This window comes from Rhinopithecus bieti, unplaced genomic scaffold, assembly GCF_001698545.2.
Source record: "Rhinopithecus bieti isolate Rb0 unplaced genomic scaffold, ASM169854v2 scaffold_14700, whole genome shotgun sequence".
NCBI lineage: Eukaryota > Metazoa > Chordata > Mammalia > Primates > Cercopithecidae > Rhinopithecus > Rhinopithecus bieti.
The window spans coordinates 1307407-1320638 of record NW_016808194.1 but is presented as its reverse complement, the minus strand read 5'-3'; the positions used below and the strand labels follow the sequence as shown (position 1 = coordinate 1320638).

Here is a 13232-nt window from a genome sequence, read left to right as displayed (position 1 = left end):
TGCCAAACAAATCATGTCCTACAAGCAATAAAAGTCACTGTATCCTTCTACAGATGCCAAAGAGTAAGTTGAGACAATTCCAAGATACACAGTGCTGAGCAGTGGACCTAGTGCCTAAATGTAAGCAATGCATTTTCATTTTGGAAAAAAGGCATTATCCACTGTGAGTTATAATCACTGTATTATAGAAATGCCACCTGAACAATTAAGTGTTTTACCGAGTCTGAGAATAGAAGCACTGTTATCCTTGAATTTTGTGTCCAGATGTCACACAGAGCTGCTTTCCAACATGGTAGCCATTGGTCATGTTGGCTTTTGAGTCCTTGAAATGTGGCTAGTCCAAATTGAGACATGACAAAATTATAATTCACACGCAAGCTTTCAAAAACTTTGTACAAAAATTCTGTCAAATATCCCATAATTTTTATATTAATTGAATCTTGAAATGTAAAAAAACTTGGATATGTTGAGATAAATATATATACTATTAAAAACAGGCCGGGTGCGGTGGCTCAAGCCTGTAATCCCAGCACTTTGGGAGGCCGAGACGGGCGGATCACGAGGTCAGGAGATCCAGACCATCCTGGCTAACACGGTGAAACCCCGTCTCTACTAAAAATACAAAAAAAACTAGCTGGGCGTGGTGGCGGGCGCCTGTAGTCCCAGCTACTCGGGAGGCTGAGGCAGGAGAATGGCGTGAACCCGGGAGGCGGAGCTTGCAGTGAGCTGAGATCCGGCCACTGCACTCCAGCCTGGGCGGCAGAGCGAGACTGTCTCAAAACAAAGCAAAACAAACAAAAAAAAAACCACTCTAGCTGATATCAAGCCTCTGGAACCAAAGTAATTTTGGCAGTTCAAGGATAAAGAGGTATATAAAAATGAATATAACTTGGTGATCTGGGAACCGGGTTTTCTGGTACTGGTATAACAACAATTTACATAAAACATGTTCCAGAGATGGTCCAACAGATATTATAATTTGTCTGTCCCATTCCTATCTCTGAAGGCTAGGCACCCATGTACTTTACTTTGTTATTTAATAACTATTAGGACAATAATACATTTTGGTTTTCTTCTTCATCTAGAAAAATAAAGATAAAAATTTAAATTGTCTCTATGTCTAACTAGTGCTAGAATTCTTGAAAAACTATTTTGAATAAAGTAACACTACATTATGAGCAGGATTACTCACTTGAAGAAGATTTAAAAGAAGAGTTTATTAATCTATATATTAACCTATCTGCTTAGGCAGATAGGCCACTTCCCAAGTGGTTCAACTCTAAAGCAAAATACCAGAGATCGATTATGCCTTCCCCACTCAATTTCTAAAAGGATGCAAACTCCTGGCCTATAGTGTATGACAGATTCTAATTTCCAAGAATATAAAAAGGCAATGGTTAATTTAGGAAACAGTTGTATGAATGACGATGTATAAAAAGATTCACTTAGAATACTGAATGGTGAAGAGTCATCCTTTTCTCAGATAGTGAGAAAGATGTCTAATAATGTCCTTATCAATCTACACCCTGCATTTAATCTGTATCTTTGGAGGCTGCATTCTGGGCATAGGAGAGTCAACAAAAAAATATGAATAGAGAACAGAAAAGTTTAGATTTAAAACTAAAAATCCAGAATTCACAAAAGAGACTGACCAAAAAAAGGTTAAAATTCAAGTATCAAAAATGGTTTGCCATTATTCTGAGCTTTTATAAACACAGAAATTTTATCTGTAAAAGGGGAATAAAATAACCAGCCCTAAGTTTATACACAGTAACAGTAATATTAAAAAATATATATATCTCATTACTTCAGAATCAATCAAAGACATAAATATTTAAAAAGTTAAGTTGAAAGAGGATATAGACTAGAGCAGAAAGAAAAGAAAAAGGGGGTAGGGGGAAGGGGAAAGGCAGTTATCTCTTATATCCCCAAATTAAAAGGCCTTTAAGGGAAAGTGATTTGTTAAAATATGTATATAAAAAGAAGTTCCCAAGATTTTCCTTTCTAAAATTTTAATTTCCCATTAAGACAAAAAAGAAAAGAAAAAAAAAGGGCAACAGACTTCTACTGAATAATGGAGGGAACGCACAAGCTTTTTTGCTTTTGTTCCCCCCTTCTTAGACAGCTTAAGTTTTCTGTTTGATATTATGTTTCTGCAAAGTGATATTTAATCTTGTACATTATGTTAATCAATCACGTATCACCTAATTGAGAAACATATGTTCTACTACCAGTAGTAGAATGAATGAGTCAAATATGTATGCTTACATCTTCCATGAAAATGAACTTTCAAAACATATACCCATGTTCTGGCATGAAAACCAACTCTATCTTCTTGTATTACAGATTTCCATGAAACATGAGTTTCACTTTGTTTACAAAGACCTACCTGAATAGCTGAATTCATGAAACACGTATTTCCCAAGTTACTTAGGCCACAGAGACCTGGCTGTTCATTGTTTCTTCCAGGTTCTGAATAATCATAGTTCTTATAAGCAGTATATGATGGGAGACAGTAATTTGAGTTTTCACACTGGAAGAAAAAAATATTTTCATAATGCAGCCAATTATATTACAATATATTTATAATGAAGAGTACTTTAGGCCTCTTTATGAGATATATGGTTGATCATTAAATTTCTTTTATAAAGTACTCAACTGAGATACTTTTAAAGACTTGAACCTCAAACAAAACAACTCACCCTGAGTTAAGATACTCCTTATCCAATCAACAAAATAACTCTCAAATACCACACCAACCAATACAAACCACGATTATATCTTTCTACCTTTGATTAACTGGAGCAGCTTTACAGCTTGCTCCATTCCCCATTGCTCCATCAAATTTAAAACATTCAGATTTTAAAACCAACTGCAGCAACAAATCATCTCCTTTATGACCCTTTTGCATTCTGTTATTGTAATAGAGTAAAACAGTAGAAACAGTAAGAGTTATGCTTTAAAAGTTACAGGTAAGAGCAGAGAGTTCCAAGGCCACTGTGACCTCACTGTTATGATGCACAGATGATTCCATTTATAGTTTCTATGCTAGACCAGCAAAACTAGTATTCAAATGCAGAAAAAAGCCTGGGTGAACACGAATGCAAAATGATTCTAAGCAAGTATATCCCAGTGTTATTTGCCTTTTCTTTCTTCTGGTTTCTCAGATTAATGTAGTTTATTTAATTAGATAAATAAAACCTCAAGATAATTTAAATGTTAATATTAAAACTATAATATTCTAAAAGTTACAAAATCAGGATAATTTTAGAAAGAAGAAAATGTTAAATGATCCCTCTCCCTTCCGCATATAAAAAAAAATAACTTTGTAAAAAAGAATGGATTCTTTCTTATTTCTTAATAGGTTATTTTAAAAAATATGTATGATAAATATTTGGGATATAATCCAAAAGCAAGCTTTCAATCTTTTTTTATTTATTAGAAAGAACCTGAATGAGATCTTTGCTAAAAGCAAATGACGCTATAAATAAAACAGCTTTATAAATGAACATGTAAATCGGTATCTCTAGCAATTCACAACTGGCTATAATTTATTCCTGGTATTACTTTTATAGAGTAGTTTTTTCTTATAATTTCAAGTACTTCACTTTATTATTCCATATATTACACTCTCACTTTGTCATTATAAGAGTTTATGTGAACTATACTACTACCTGTTCTAACAGTCTTTAGTAAAACACACACACACACACAAACACACACACACACACAGACACACCCCAGACAGGTAAAACACACAAAACCAAACCAACCTCAAATTACACATACAATGTTAGCCTACTAATGTTTCTGTATTTTTTAAAAAACACTCCCTTCTCCTGGAAACAAAAAAGGTCAACTCCTCAGCTCTGAAAAAACAATCCACCCTGAGATAAAAACAGCAGGCGTCAAAGAAATAAAACATTGATCAATTCAAATTCAGAATTGCTAGACTTATAGATATTTACTTGTCTTAAACTGAAACAAAACACAAAAAATATAACTCATGAATCTTTTCTTGGCAAATCATTAGCCTATGATTCACTTTTTATTTTATATTCCTAGTAACTAATAAAGTACACAGTGCCTATCAGCACTTTTAAGTATTTCCACTCATAATTGGATTATTGAATCTAACTTTGGGTACACACAACAAAAAGCTGAAGTACAAAAAAAAAAATACTGTTTTTCTTTTATTAGTGTTAAGTAGTGCTAAAAATGAAGATCTTCTGTATATTATTTTAAAAAATGCAAGGCTTGCATTTTCTACACATTCTACACATTACAGAGAAGAAAAAACTTCTGACTGTAAAATTATAGTAAAATTTAAGCAGCTAGAGCACACAGGAAAGTATGCCCAAATGCATGCTCACGCCTATACACACACACGTGAAAAGACTAAAAGCACATTTACATGCTCATTCCATAAGTATATATTCAGATATCTTGTCTCTCCCCACGTGTAACACAAAGAGATGCTGGAAGTTCTATTCTTCTTTGCAGCAACATGATGGAATTTGATGGGACAGAAATTCCTATTTACTGAGAAATGAATAAAAAACTTATTTGCAAAGCAGTTTTTTGGTTTTGTTTTTTAAGAAAATCTAAATCCCTAAATAGTATCTACAACTTCGCTCAAAGGTTGAGATAGTCTAGATGCTCAAAATGATAATGAAAATCAATGAATTTAAGATACTTCAATATTATCTTGATTGGTTACTTATAATCCACATGTTATGTGTGCTTTAAATGAAATATTAAGGTTTGTCATGGAAAATATCAAAACTAGCAGTTTATGTAATTCAAAAAATTTATGAAAATCTGGGCCCTAGTATCTTTCATGACTATGTCTAGTAATTACTTCCTAAAGATCTTAAGCTAGTCATCATCTTTTAAGGCTATGCTACTTTGCAAAAATAAATCTACAGTAATAGTAATGGGAATTTTAATACTATATTAGGTTAATTCTGTATTATATCCATCCTTCAATAAAACACACTAAAATACACTTTTTTTGTAAAATTGAACCTTACCTTTCTATAAAAAATTTCAGATTGACTTTTAAGCTAGTACTGACACCTGACTTTATAAATATATAATTTAATCCTCGTAACTATAATTATGCCCATTGTGCAGTTAATGAAATGATGCTTTTAGCTAACAAATTTATCAACAGCCAGATGGTTAGCTCTGGTAGTTTCCAAAATTCACAGTTCCTGTTCATGGCTCAATCTCATACAGGGAATCATTTTCATTTCAAATAAAAAAGATATAAATAAATTAACAGAAAAATAGAAATGTGCTCTGCATTTGGAATGTCAAATTAAGACAATAAACACATTAACAATATTTTTTTAAAGGCAGTGTTAGTAATATATCAAAGCAAAGAAAGCAGGGCAGAAAAATACAGGTTATAGAACTATTACCAGAAAGACAAGCTGACAGATACTTAAAAATGTACTTAAATTATAACTGAGGCAAAACCAAATACACATGGGACTAACAGGTAAAATTATGACACAAAGTAAACAAACTATATTATAGTAATGGATTTTTAATAATACAAGTTTTAATAAAAACTTATTAAACTTAAATGAAATAATTCCAAGTATACTTTATTACTTGGAATTATTTTATAACAACATTCTTATTTCTGGAAATGAAAATTTTATATCTTAGAAACGTACCAGTGTAGGGTTAAATCTTGAATTTATAAATAAATTTCATATAAGTTTGTGGACAACTATTGATTTTAATATATTATTTATACTTGTAGACTATTTCCACATACATGAAGTTTCAAAAACATAATGCAAAAAGGTCATTACTATTTCACCTACTTTTAAAGAAACTATGCTATTTCTATCTGAAGTCTTTCCACAAGCTGAAGAAATTCAAGAAGTAAATTGTATGTAAAACAGTTGTTTAAATATGGAATTCAAGTTTTTTAAGGTTAAAAAACAAAACTTTCCATTTCACAAATGCTTAAGTTCTGTTCCTTACTAAGAAAGAAAATCCATACATAAAAATGTACTTTCAAGCTCAAAATGGTCACAGCTTCATGGTACCTCAGTGACCATATGCTACTAAAATTCCATAATATGACAGGGCTATTTCAGTGTTTGAATTAAAAAAAGATAAATAGCTAAAAATATAATGTAGTCGTATGATAGAATCACTGAAACTTAAGACTCTAATTTCTCTCAATAGTTTCTGCAGTCAGAGGTTTTTAGATTAGCTTATACTGTCAAGTATTTACTAAGCATGCAAACAGAACAAAACCAGAAACATACCAGACCACACATACCAATATGGTAATACTAGTCAAAATACAGTTTACATTCAATATAGTCTATATACAATGTTAAAAATATCTCCAAAGAATGACTGTAAATACCTGTAAATAAATTCTTTTATAGTAAATATGAAAGCCATCTGCAATGAGTAAATCATAAGTAATATTTTATCTAGCGTGAAGTTTACTTAAAGCTCTCATTTACGAAATACAAACCAAATTACGAGGCGTTATTTTCACTCTTTTTTTTTGGCCTGTGCACATACATTTTTAAATAGAAGAGAAGACACTGCAGTGTAATTCTGAATATTCAATGTCTTCAGTATTTTAGTATTACACTATGATGTAATATTATTACATATAGTGTACATATCTTTTTATGAATTACTGAAATAAGAATGTGAACGTTTCAAATGTTATTGATTCATACTGGTAAACTGTTTTGCTAGAAAAAATTATTCTAATACTCCAAGCACTCAGAATCATTATAAAAATACATGTCATTGTTTAATTTTTCCCAATGTGACTGAGGTAAGGGAAAGCAAATGGGGTTTTCATGGTTTTAATTTACATATCTCTAATCAGTAGTGAATGTGAAAATTTAAAATATTTATCCCAGCTGGGTGAGGTGGCTCATGCCTGCAATCTCAGCACTTGGGAGGCTGAGGCAGGAGGATTTCTTGAGCCCAGCAGTTCGAAACCAGCATGGGCAACATAGTGGAACTGTCTTTATGAAAATAAAAATAAAAAAATTAGTGGGGAGTAGTGGCGTGTGCCGTAATCCAAGCTACTCAAGAGGCTAAGGTGGGAGGATCACTTGAGCCTGGGAGGTCAAGGGTGCAGGGAGCTGTGACTGTGACACTGCACTTTAACCTGGGTGACAGAGTGAGACCCTACCTCAAAAAAAAAAGTTTATTCCTTATTTAATTCCTTTACTTTTACTGCCCAATGTTTCTAAGACTGTCTTAGAAAATTTCTAATTTTTATGAGCTTGATATATTTAGAATATAAATCCTTTATCATTTGTAACAAGTACTTTTATCCATTTATTTGTCCTTTTTTAATATGCTTGGATTTAAAATTTCAGAGAGAAATTCTAAGATGTGAGCCAATTTTCTCAACAATATTTCCTGGATAATCTGCCCATTCCTATTAGTCTACAATGCCTCCTGATCACATTAAATTCTTTTTATAGAAAGACTTGTTTCTGAGCTAGATTCCATTGATATGGAGGTGTATTTTTGGGTCAGTACTACGTTGTTTGAATTTTTGTTACCTTTGTAATACATTGTGATATTTAGTTTAAGACTAATCCTTATTATTCTTTTCCAAAATTATTTTAGTTCTGTCATCTACTTATAATCCAGATGTATGTTAGAATCATTTTTGTCATCCTCCCCCAAAAGATAAATTTTGAGGGAAAATTAATTAAACATATAAATGTAATTATTGGTGTTTTAATTTTAAAGATTATTTCACAAATAGCTTTAGTCTTTTAGAATTTACTCACTGAGATAATCAGATGCCATTTAGAAACTGCAAAAATATCTAAATACTAATATTTTACAATTAGTATAAGTATATACTAACATATAAGTAGTATAAGTATTAGATAAATATCTAATACTAATATTTTAGTGCAAATATCTAAATACTTTCACTCTAATCCATAAATAGCACTATACATACCAAAAAAAATAAATAAATAAAAGGAGGATAATCATCTCTAGATGAATATTCTTCCCATAATTTGGGCTAATTACAAATAATAAAGGTTTTCTTTCGACCTTTTTCAACAACAAAAAAATCAACGTTCAAGGTAACACACTCAGAGTCAATACAAGATAATACGCTCAGAGTGAAGCCCATGTAACCTTGACTTTCAATTGTTTTTCTTATAGCAATATAACACACACTTCAACAAAATTTTTATAAATTCCATGATTCTAAATTTTATTTGGCAAGCGGTAAGGCAATTGTTTTTCTGAACTTCTCAAGAAAAAATGATTGCCTTTTTCATAAACAAAAATTTATGTGTGCTTTCCACTTGAGAATCACTGATAGACACTTTTTAAAAATACTTTACTATATGTGATTACATATCCAGTTCTAAAATGACATCTGAATTTAAATTCTTCCTAAAAAATTGTGTTCTAACAAACTTCTAAATATATTTTAATGATTAGTATTTAGTATATAAAATTCTTTAAGTGTTTTCTTTCAAGAAGCAATTTAATTGCTTTCTTTTTTGTTAAGTTACTCCTGGAAGAACTAACCAGTAATTTAAAAGAAAATCAATTTTAATGCATTAAGACTTTTATCCTAAAATTTAGATACAAGAGATTTTTGCAACCATAATAGGGTGATCAATTAAACAAAGAGTTTTTAAGATTCAGTGCTTACTTTCTGTTGTTCATGTTGTTATAATTATTTGATAGAGATGAAGGAGAGATCTTTGGTAAAGTTGAAAAATTGGATGCACCTGGGGACCTTTAAAAATATGAAAATGTTAAATTAGATAAAAAAATGAAGAATTTTAAAATTATGAAATAAAAGAACAGATGACAATGTTTGTAGTAAATGAATGCTGAAAAGTAGATTTATGAGCAAAATCACTATTATCCTTTGGTTTTCAATTTTGAATGTATTTTTCCTTATAAAAACATAAAAGTACAAAAGGGAACTATTTTCAAATAAAATTTATCAAATTAAATATGCGACTTGCTATTATTTCTATAAATCTACTAACTACATATACCCATTTCCGAGTTTAGGTAACCATTTTTAACATTTTACGATCAATTTCCATTGAATTGGAATTAAACTATTCTACTGTTTCTCACTGGTACACCATGGCATTCTAATTATGCACAACATTGACACAGAGATCAGAGAACATTACCAATTTTTAAAAATTAAGGCAACAGGGACAAAATAGATGAAATAATTCCAAGCATAATCCCAATATGCCATATTTGGCCAAAGGGAAAAAGCATAAATCTGACTACAGTATACATACCTTATTAATTCAGAATCTTTTTGAAGAAACTGCAATTACTATTGGTTTTTAATCAACAAATATGCATTAAAGGCATGACTTATAATCAACAAATCTATAATACGGCAACAATCTAAGTACTTAAAGGTCACCAGAAGTTTTACTTTTCCTTGTAATTTTGTAAACATATTATTTTAATTTACTAGGCAACAGCTAGGCAAGGGGCTATAAAAAGCTAGGTTTCAGTCCAGTGACTCAGTCATTGTAAACTCGAAATTAGTGAGGCCCCAAATGATTCACTTTTAAATATTATGCTAATGAACAATGAAATGGTCAATAAGCAGAAAAGCATAATCTAGAAAATTTGCTTTTAAGTGATATGGATTTATCTAAATATATATATTTACAATGCATTATGCAGAACAAATGGTGGGCAATAAAATTTTTTAGATACAAAAAAATTTACATTTTCAATTTCACTTTTATTATTTTTTTTAGAGACAAGGTTTTGCTCTGTTGCCCAGCCTGGGGTGAAGTGACACAATCACAGCTCACTATAGCCTTGACCTCTCAGGCTCAAGAGCTTCTCCATCTCAGCCTACTGAGAAACTGGAACTATAGGCGTGTGCCACATACCCAGCTAATTTAAAAACAATTTTTTTTGCCGAGACAGAGATCTCACCAGGTTGCCCAGGCTAGTCTCAAACTCCTGGCCTCAAGTGATCCTCCTGCCTCAGCCTCCCAAAGCACTGGACTACAGGTGTGATTATAGGCTGCACCAGGACTACTTTAACTTTTAAAGTTTTATACATTATAAAATCTTAGAAAAACATGTTTTCTTTTGAATGAGGTTCTTTTAGCTGACAAATGCTATATATTACTGGATCCTGTTACGTGGGATTTCTAGTTAGGTACCCTTCTGATGGAAGTCCCTTTAACAAGATTTTATTTTACTGTACTAAACTCAAAAACAAAATACAATCAACCAAGTTTTATTATAAAACAATGTGTAGAACACATTTAAAAAATAATTTTAATGATCCTAATATTCCCAGATAGTAGTTTTAAAATATTAATAAAAAATTGAAATATCCTGGCATTTCTGCCTCCACATTAAGAATTCTAAATTAGGAAAAAACATCTAAATTGATTAGAGACTGAGTTATAATAAATTAAGGAGGTTAATTTTAAAATATAATTCATTACAACTTTTCAAAAACATATATAAATCGAATGTTACCCTGAATCTTATAGTAAAAATTATGGAAATAAAGATCCATTGCTCCATCCAATAAAGTGGCTGAGACATATATGTTATATATAATATATATATACACTGTATACACTTCACATATATATACACACACATACACATATATATACTTTTTTCTTTTTCTTCTCATCTATGGCCTTTTTTATTATTCATTAGCAACTCTAAGAACTATATTAGAAGGAAAAGAAAATGAAATACCATGGAATTAATTTGTATTTGCAATTTTTATGGAGTTCATTCAAACACTCAAACATTTATTAAATGATTACTATATGCCTCATCCTTGATAAGTACTGGGAATACGAAGAAAGACACAGTTCCTGACCTCAAACAGCTCACAATCTAACAGGAAAAAATGACATATAAGCAAAATGACTATAATTCAATAATACAATGTAAGTACGACAACAAATTCTAATGTACAATTTTGTGGGTAGTGACATGAGGTGATTTAAAAATGACGTACAATTAGAGGGATAGGTGGGAAGTAAAAGAGTATTACAGGTAGGAAGAATAGCATGTAGAAATCATGTAGAAACCATGATGTGTTCAGGGAATTACCAGTAAATTCAGCTTGGCTTAAAGACTAGGAAGTACTGACAGGAAAAGAGGTCACTAAGGTAGGTATGACAATAAAAGGACTTTTATGTTCTATGAAGAAATCTGGATTTTATCCAATTGTGCTGGAGCATGTGGAAAGACTTTTAATAGGGTATCAACAAAATCAGATTTGTAATCTAGGAACCTTTAAGGAAGAGAAAAAGACTGAAGATTGTGAGACCAGTTAAGGAACTATAAAAACAAAGGTAAGAATTAATAAGGGGTGGAGTTAAGAAAGTAGAGTAGGCAAAGGCAACGTATCTTGGATGTTTAGGAAGCAGTTCTCCAAGTATAGTCCATGGATCCTGGGGGTCATCAAGACCCTTTTTAAGGTGTCCATTGGTGAGGTCAAAACTATTTTCATAATAAATATCAGTGTCACTTAAATGTTATTTGACCTCTTTCACTGAGTGGATATTGGCACTGATAGTGCAAAAGTAATGGTGGATAAAACTGCTGAAACTTTAGCATGAATCAAAGGAGTAGCACTAATCTATATTTCATCACATCACAGTAAAAAAGTTTCACTTGAGAATATCCACATTGAAAAAAAAATTACTGATTTTATTAAATCTTAACCCTTACTTACACTTCTTTTTGATATTATCTGACAAACTGGGAAGTTTGCATAAAGTGTATCTGCTACAAACTGAAGTATCATGGCTGTCATTCTGAGGAAAAGCTTGTGTAGTTATTTGAACTGCATGAACCACAAGTGGAACCAGTCATTGTTTTCAGGGCACCACTTTTTTTATTTTACATTAGGAAACGACTGTGTGTGGTTATTTGGACTTGGCTATTGATATGGCTTGGTTCTGTGTCCCCACCCAAATCTCATCTTGTAGCTTTCATAATCCCCAGGTGTTGTGGGAAGGGCCTGGTAGGAAATGACTGAATCATGGGAGGGGGCGGGTCTTTTCCATGCTGTTCTTGTGACAGTGAATGAGTCTCACAAGATTTGATGGTCTTAAAAATGGGAGTTTCTCTGCACAAACTCTCTTTGCCTGCCACCATCCATGTAAGACATGACTTGCTCCTCCCTGCCTTCTGCCATGATTGTGAGGCCCCCCAACCCCAGACACGTGGAACTGTAAGTCCAATGAACCTCTTTCTTTTGTAAATTGCCCAGTCTCAGGTATGTCTTTATCAGCAGTGTGAAAACAGACTAAAAGAGTAAACTGGTACCGGTAGAGTGCGGCGTTGTTGAAAGTTTTATACATTATAAAACCTTAGAAAAAAATGTTTTCTAAGGCAAATCCCTTCCACCTATGAGCCTGTAAAATCAAAAACAAGTTAGTTACTTCCTAGATACAAGGAGGATACAGGCATTGGGTCAACACAGCCATGTGTAAGCAACTTTGGAACTGGGTACCAAAGTTCCCAGAAAATGTGTAAGCAACTTTGGAACTGAGTAATAGGCAGATGTTGGAACAGTTTGGAGGACTCAGAAGAAGACAGGAAAATGTGGGAAAGTTTGGAACTTCCTGGAGACTTGGAGGACTCAGGAGATAGGAAGATGTGGGAAAGTTTAAAACTTTCTAGAGACTTGTTGAATGGCTTTGATCAAAATGCTTAGTGTCTTGTTATGTTTCAGCAAAGAGACTGGTGGCAGTTTGCCCTGGTCCTAGAGATTTGTGGAACTTTGAACTTGGGAGAGATAATTTAGGGAATTTGGCAGAAGAAATCTATGCAGCAAATCATTCAGGAGGTGACTTGGGTGCTGTTAAAGGCATTCAGTTGTAAAATGGGAACAGAGCATAAAAGGTTGGAGAATTTGCAGCCTGACAAATGAAAATCCCATTTTCTGAGGAGAAATTCAAGCTGGCAAAAGTACCAAGCAGCCAAATGTTAATTCCCAAGACAACGGGGGGGGGGGGATGTCTCCAGGGCATGTCAGAGGTCTTCACGGCGGCCCCTCCCATCACAGGCCTGGAGGCCTAAAAGGAAAGATGGTTTTATGGGCTAGGCCCAGGGCCACCCTGCTCTGTGCAGCCTAGGGACTTGGTACCCTGTGTTCCAGCTGCTCTGGCCATGGCTAAAAGGGGCCAAGGTACAGCTCAGGCTGT

At 32.7% G+C, this 13232-nt stretch overlaps 1 protein-coding gene across 1 annotated transcript in view; it reads right to left on the bottom strand.

The window, feature by feature from the left end:
- USP15 (ubiquitin specific peptidase 15) overlaps positions 1–13232 on the bottom strand; it is a 151145-nt gene that overhangs the window by 52588 nt on the left and 85325 nt on the right. The window contains 1 exon segment of the mRNA XM_017885689.1: positions 8699–8785. Coding sequence (XP_017741178.1) covers positions 8699–8785 — 87 coding nt within the window.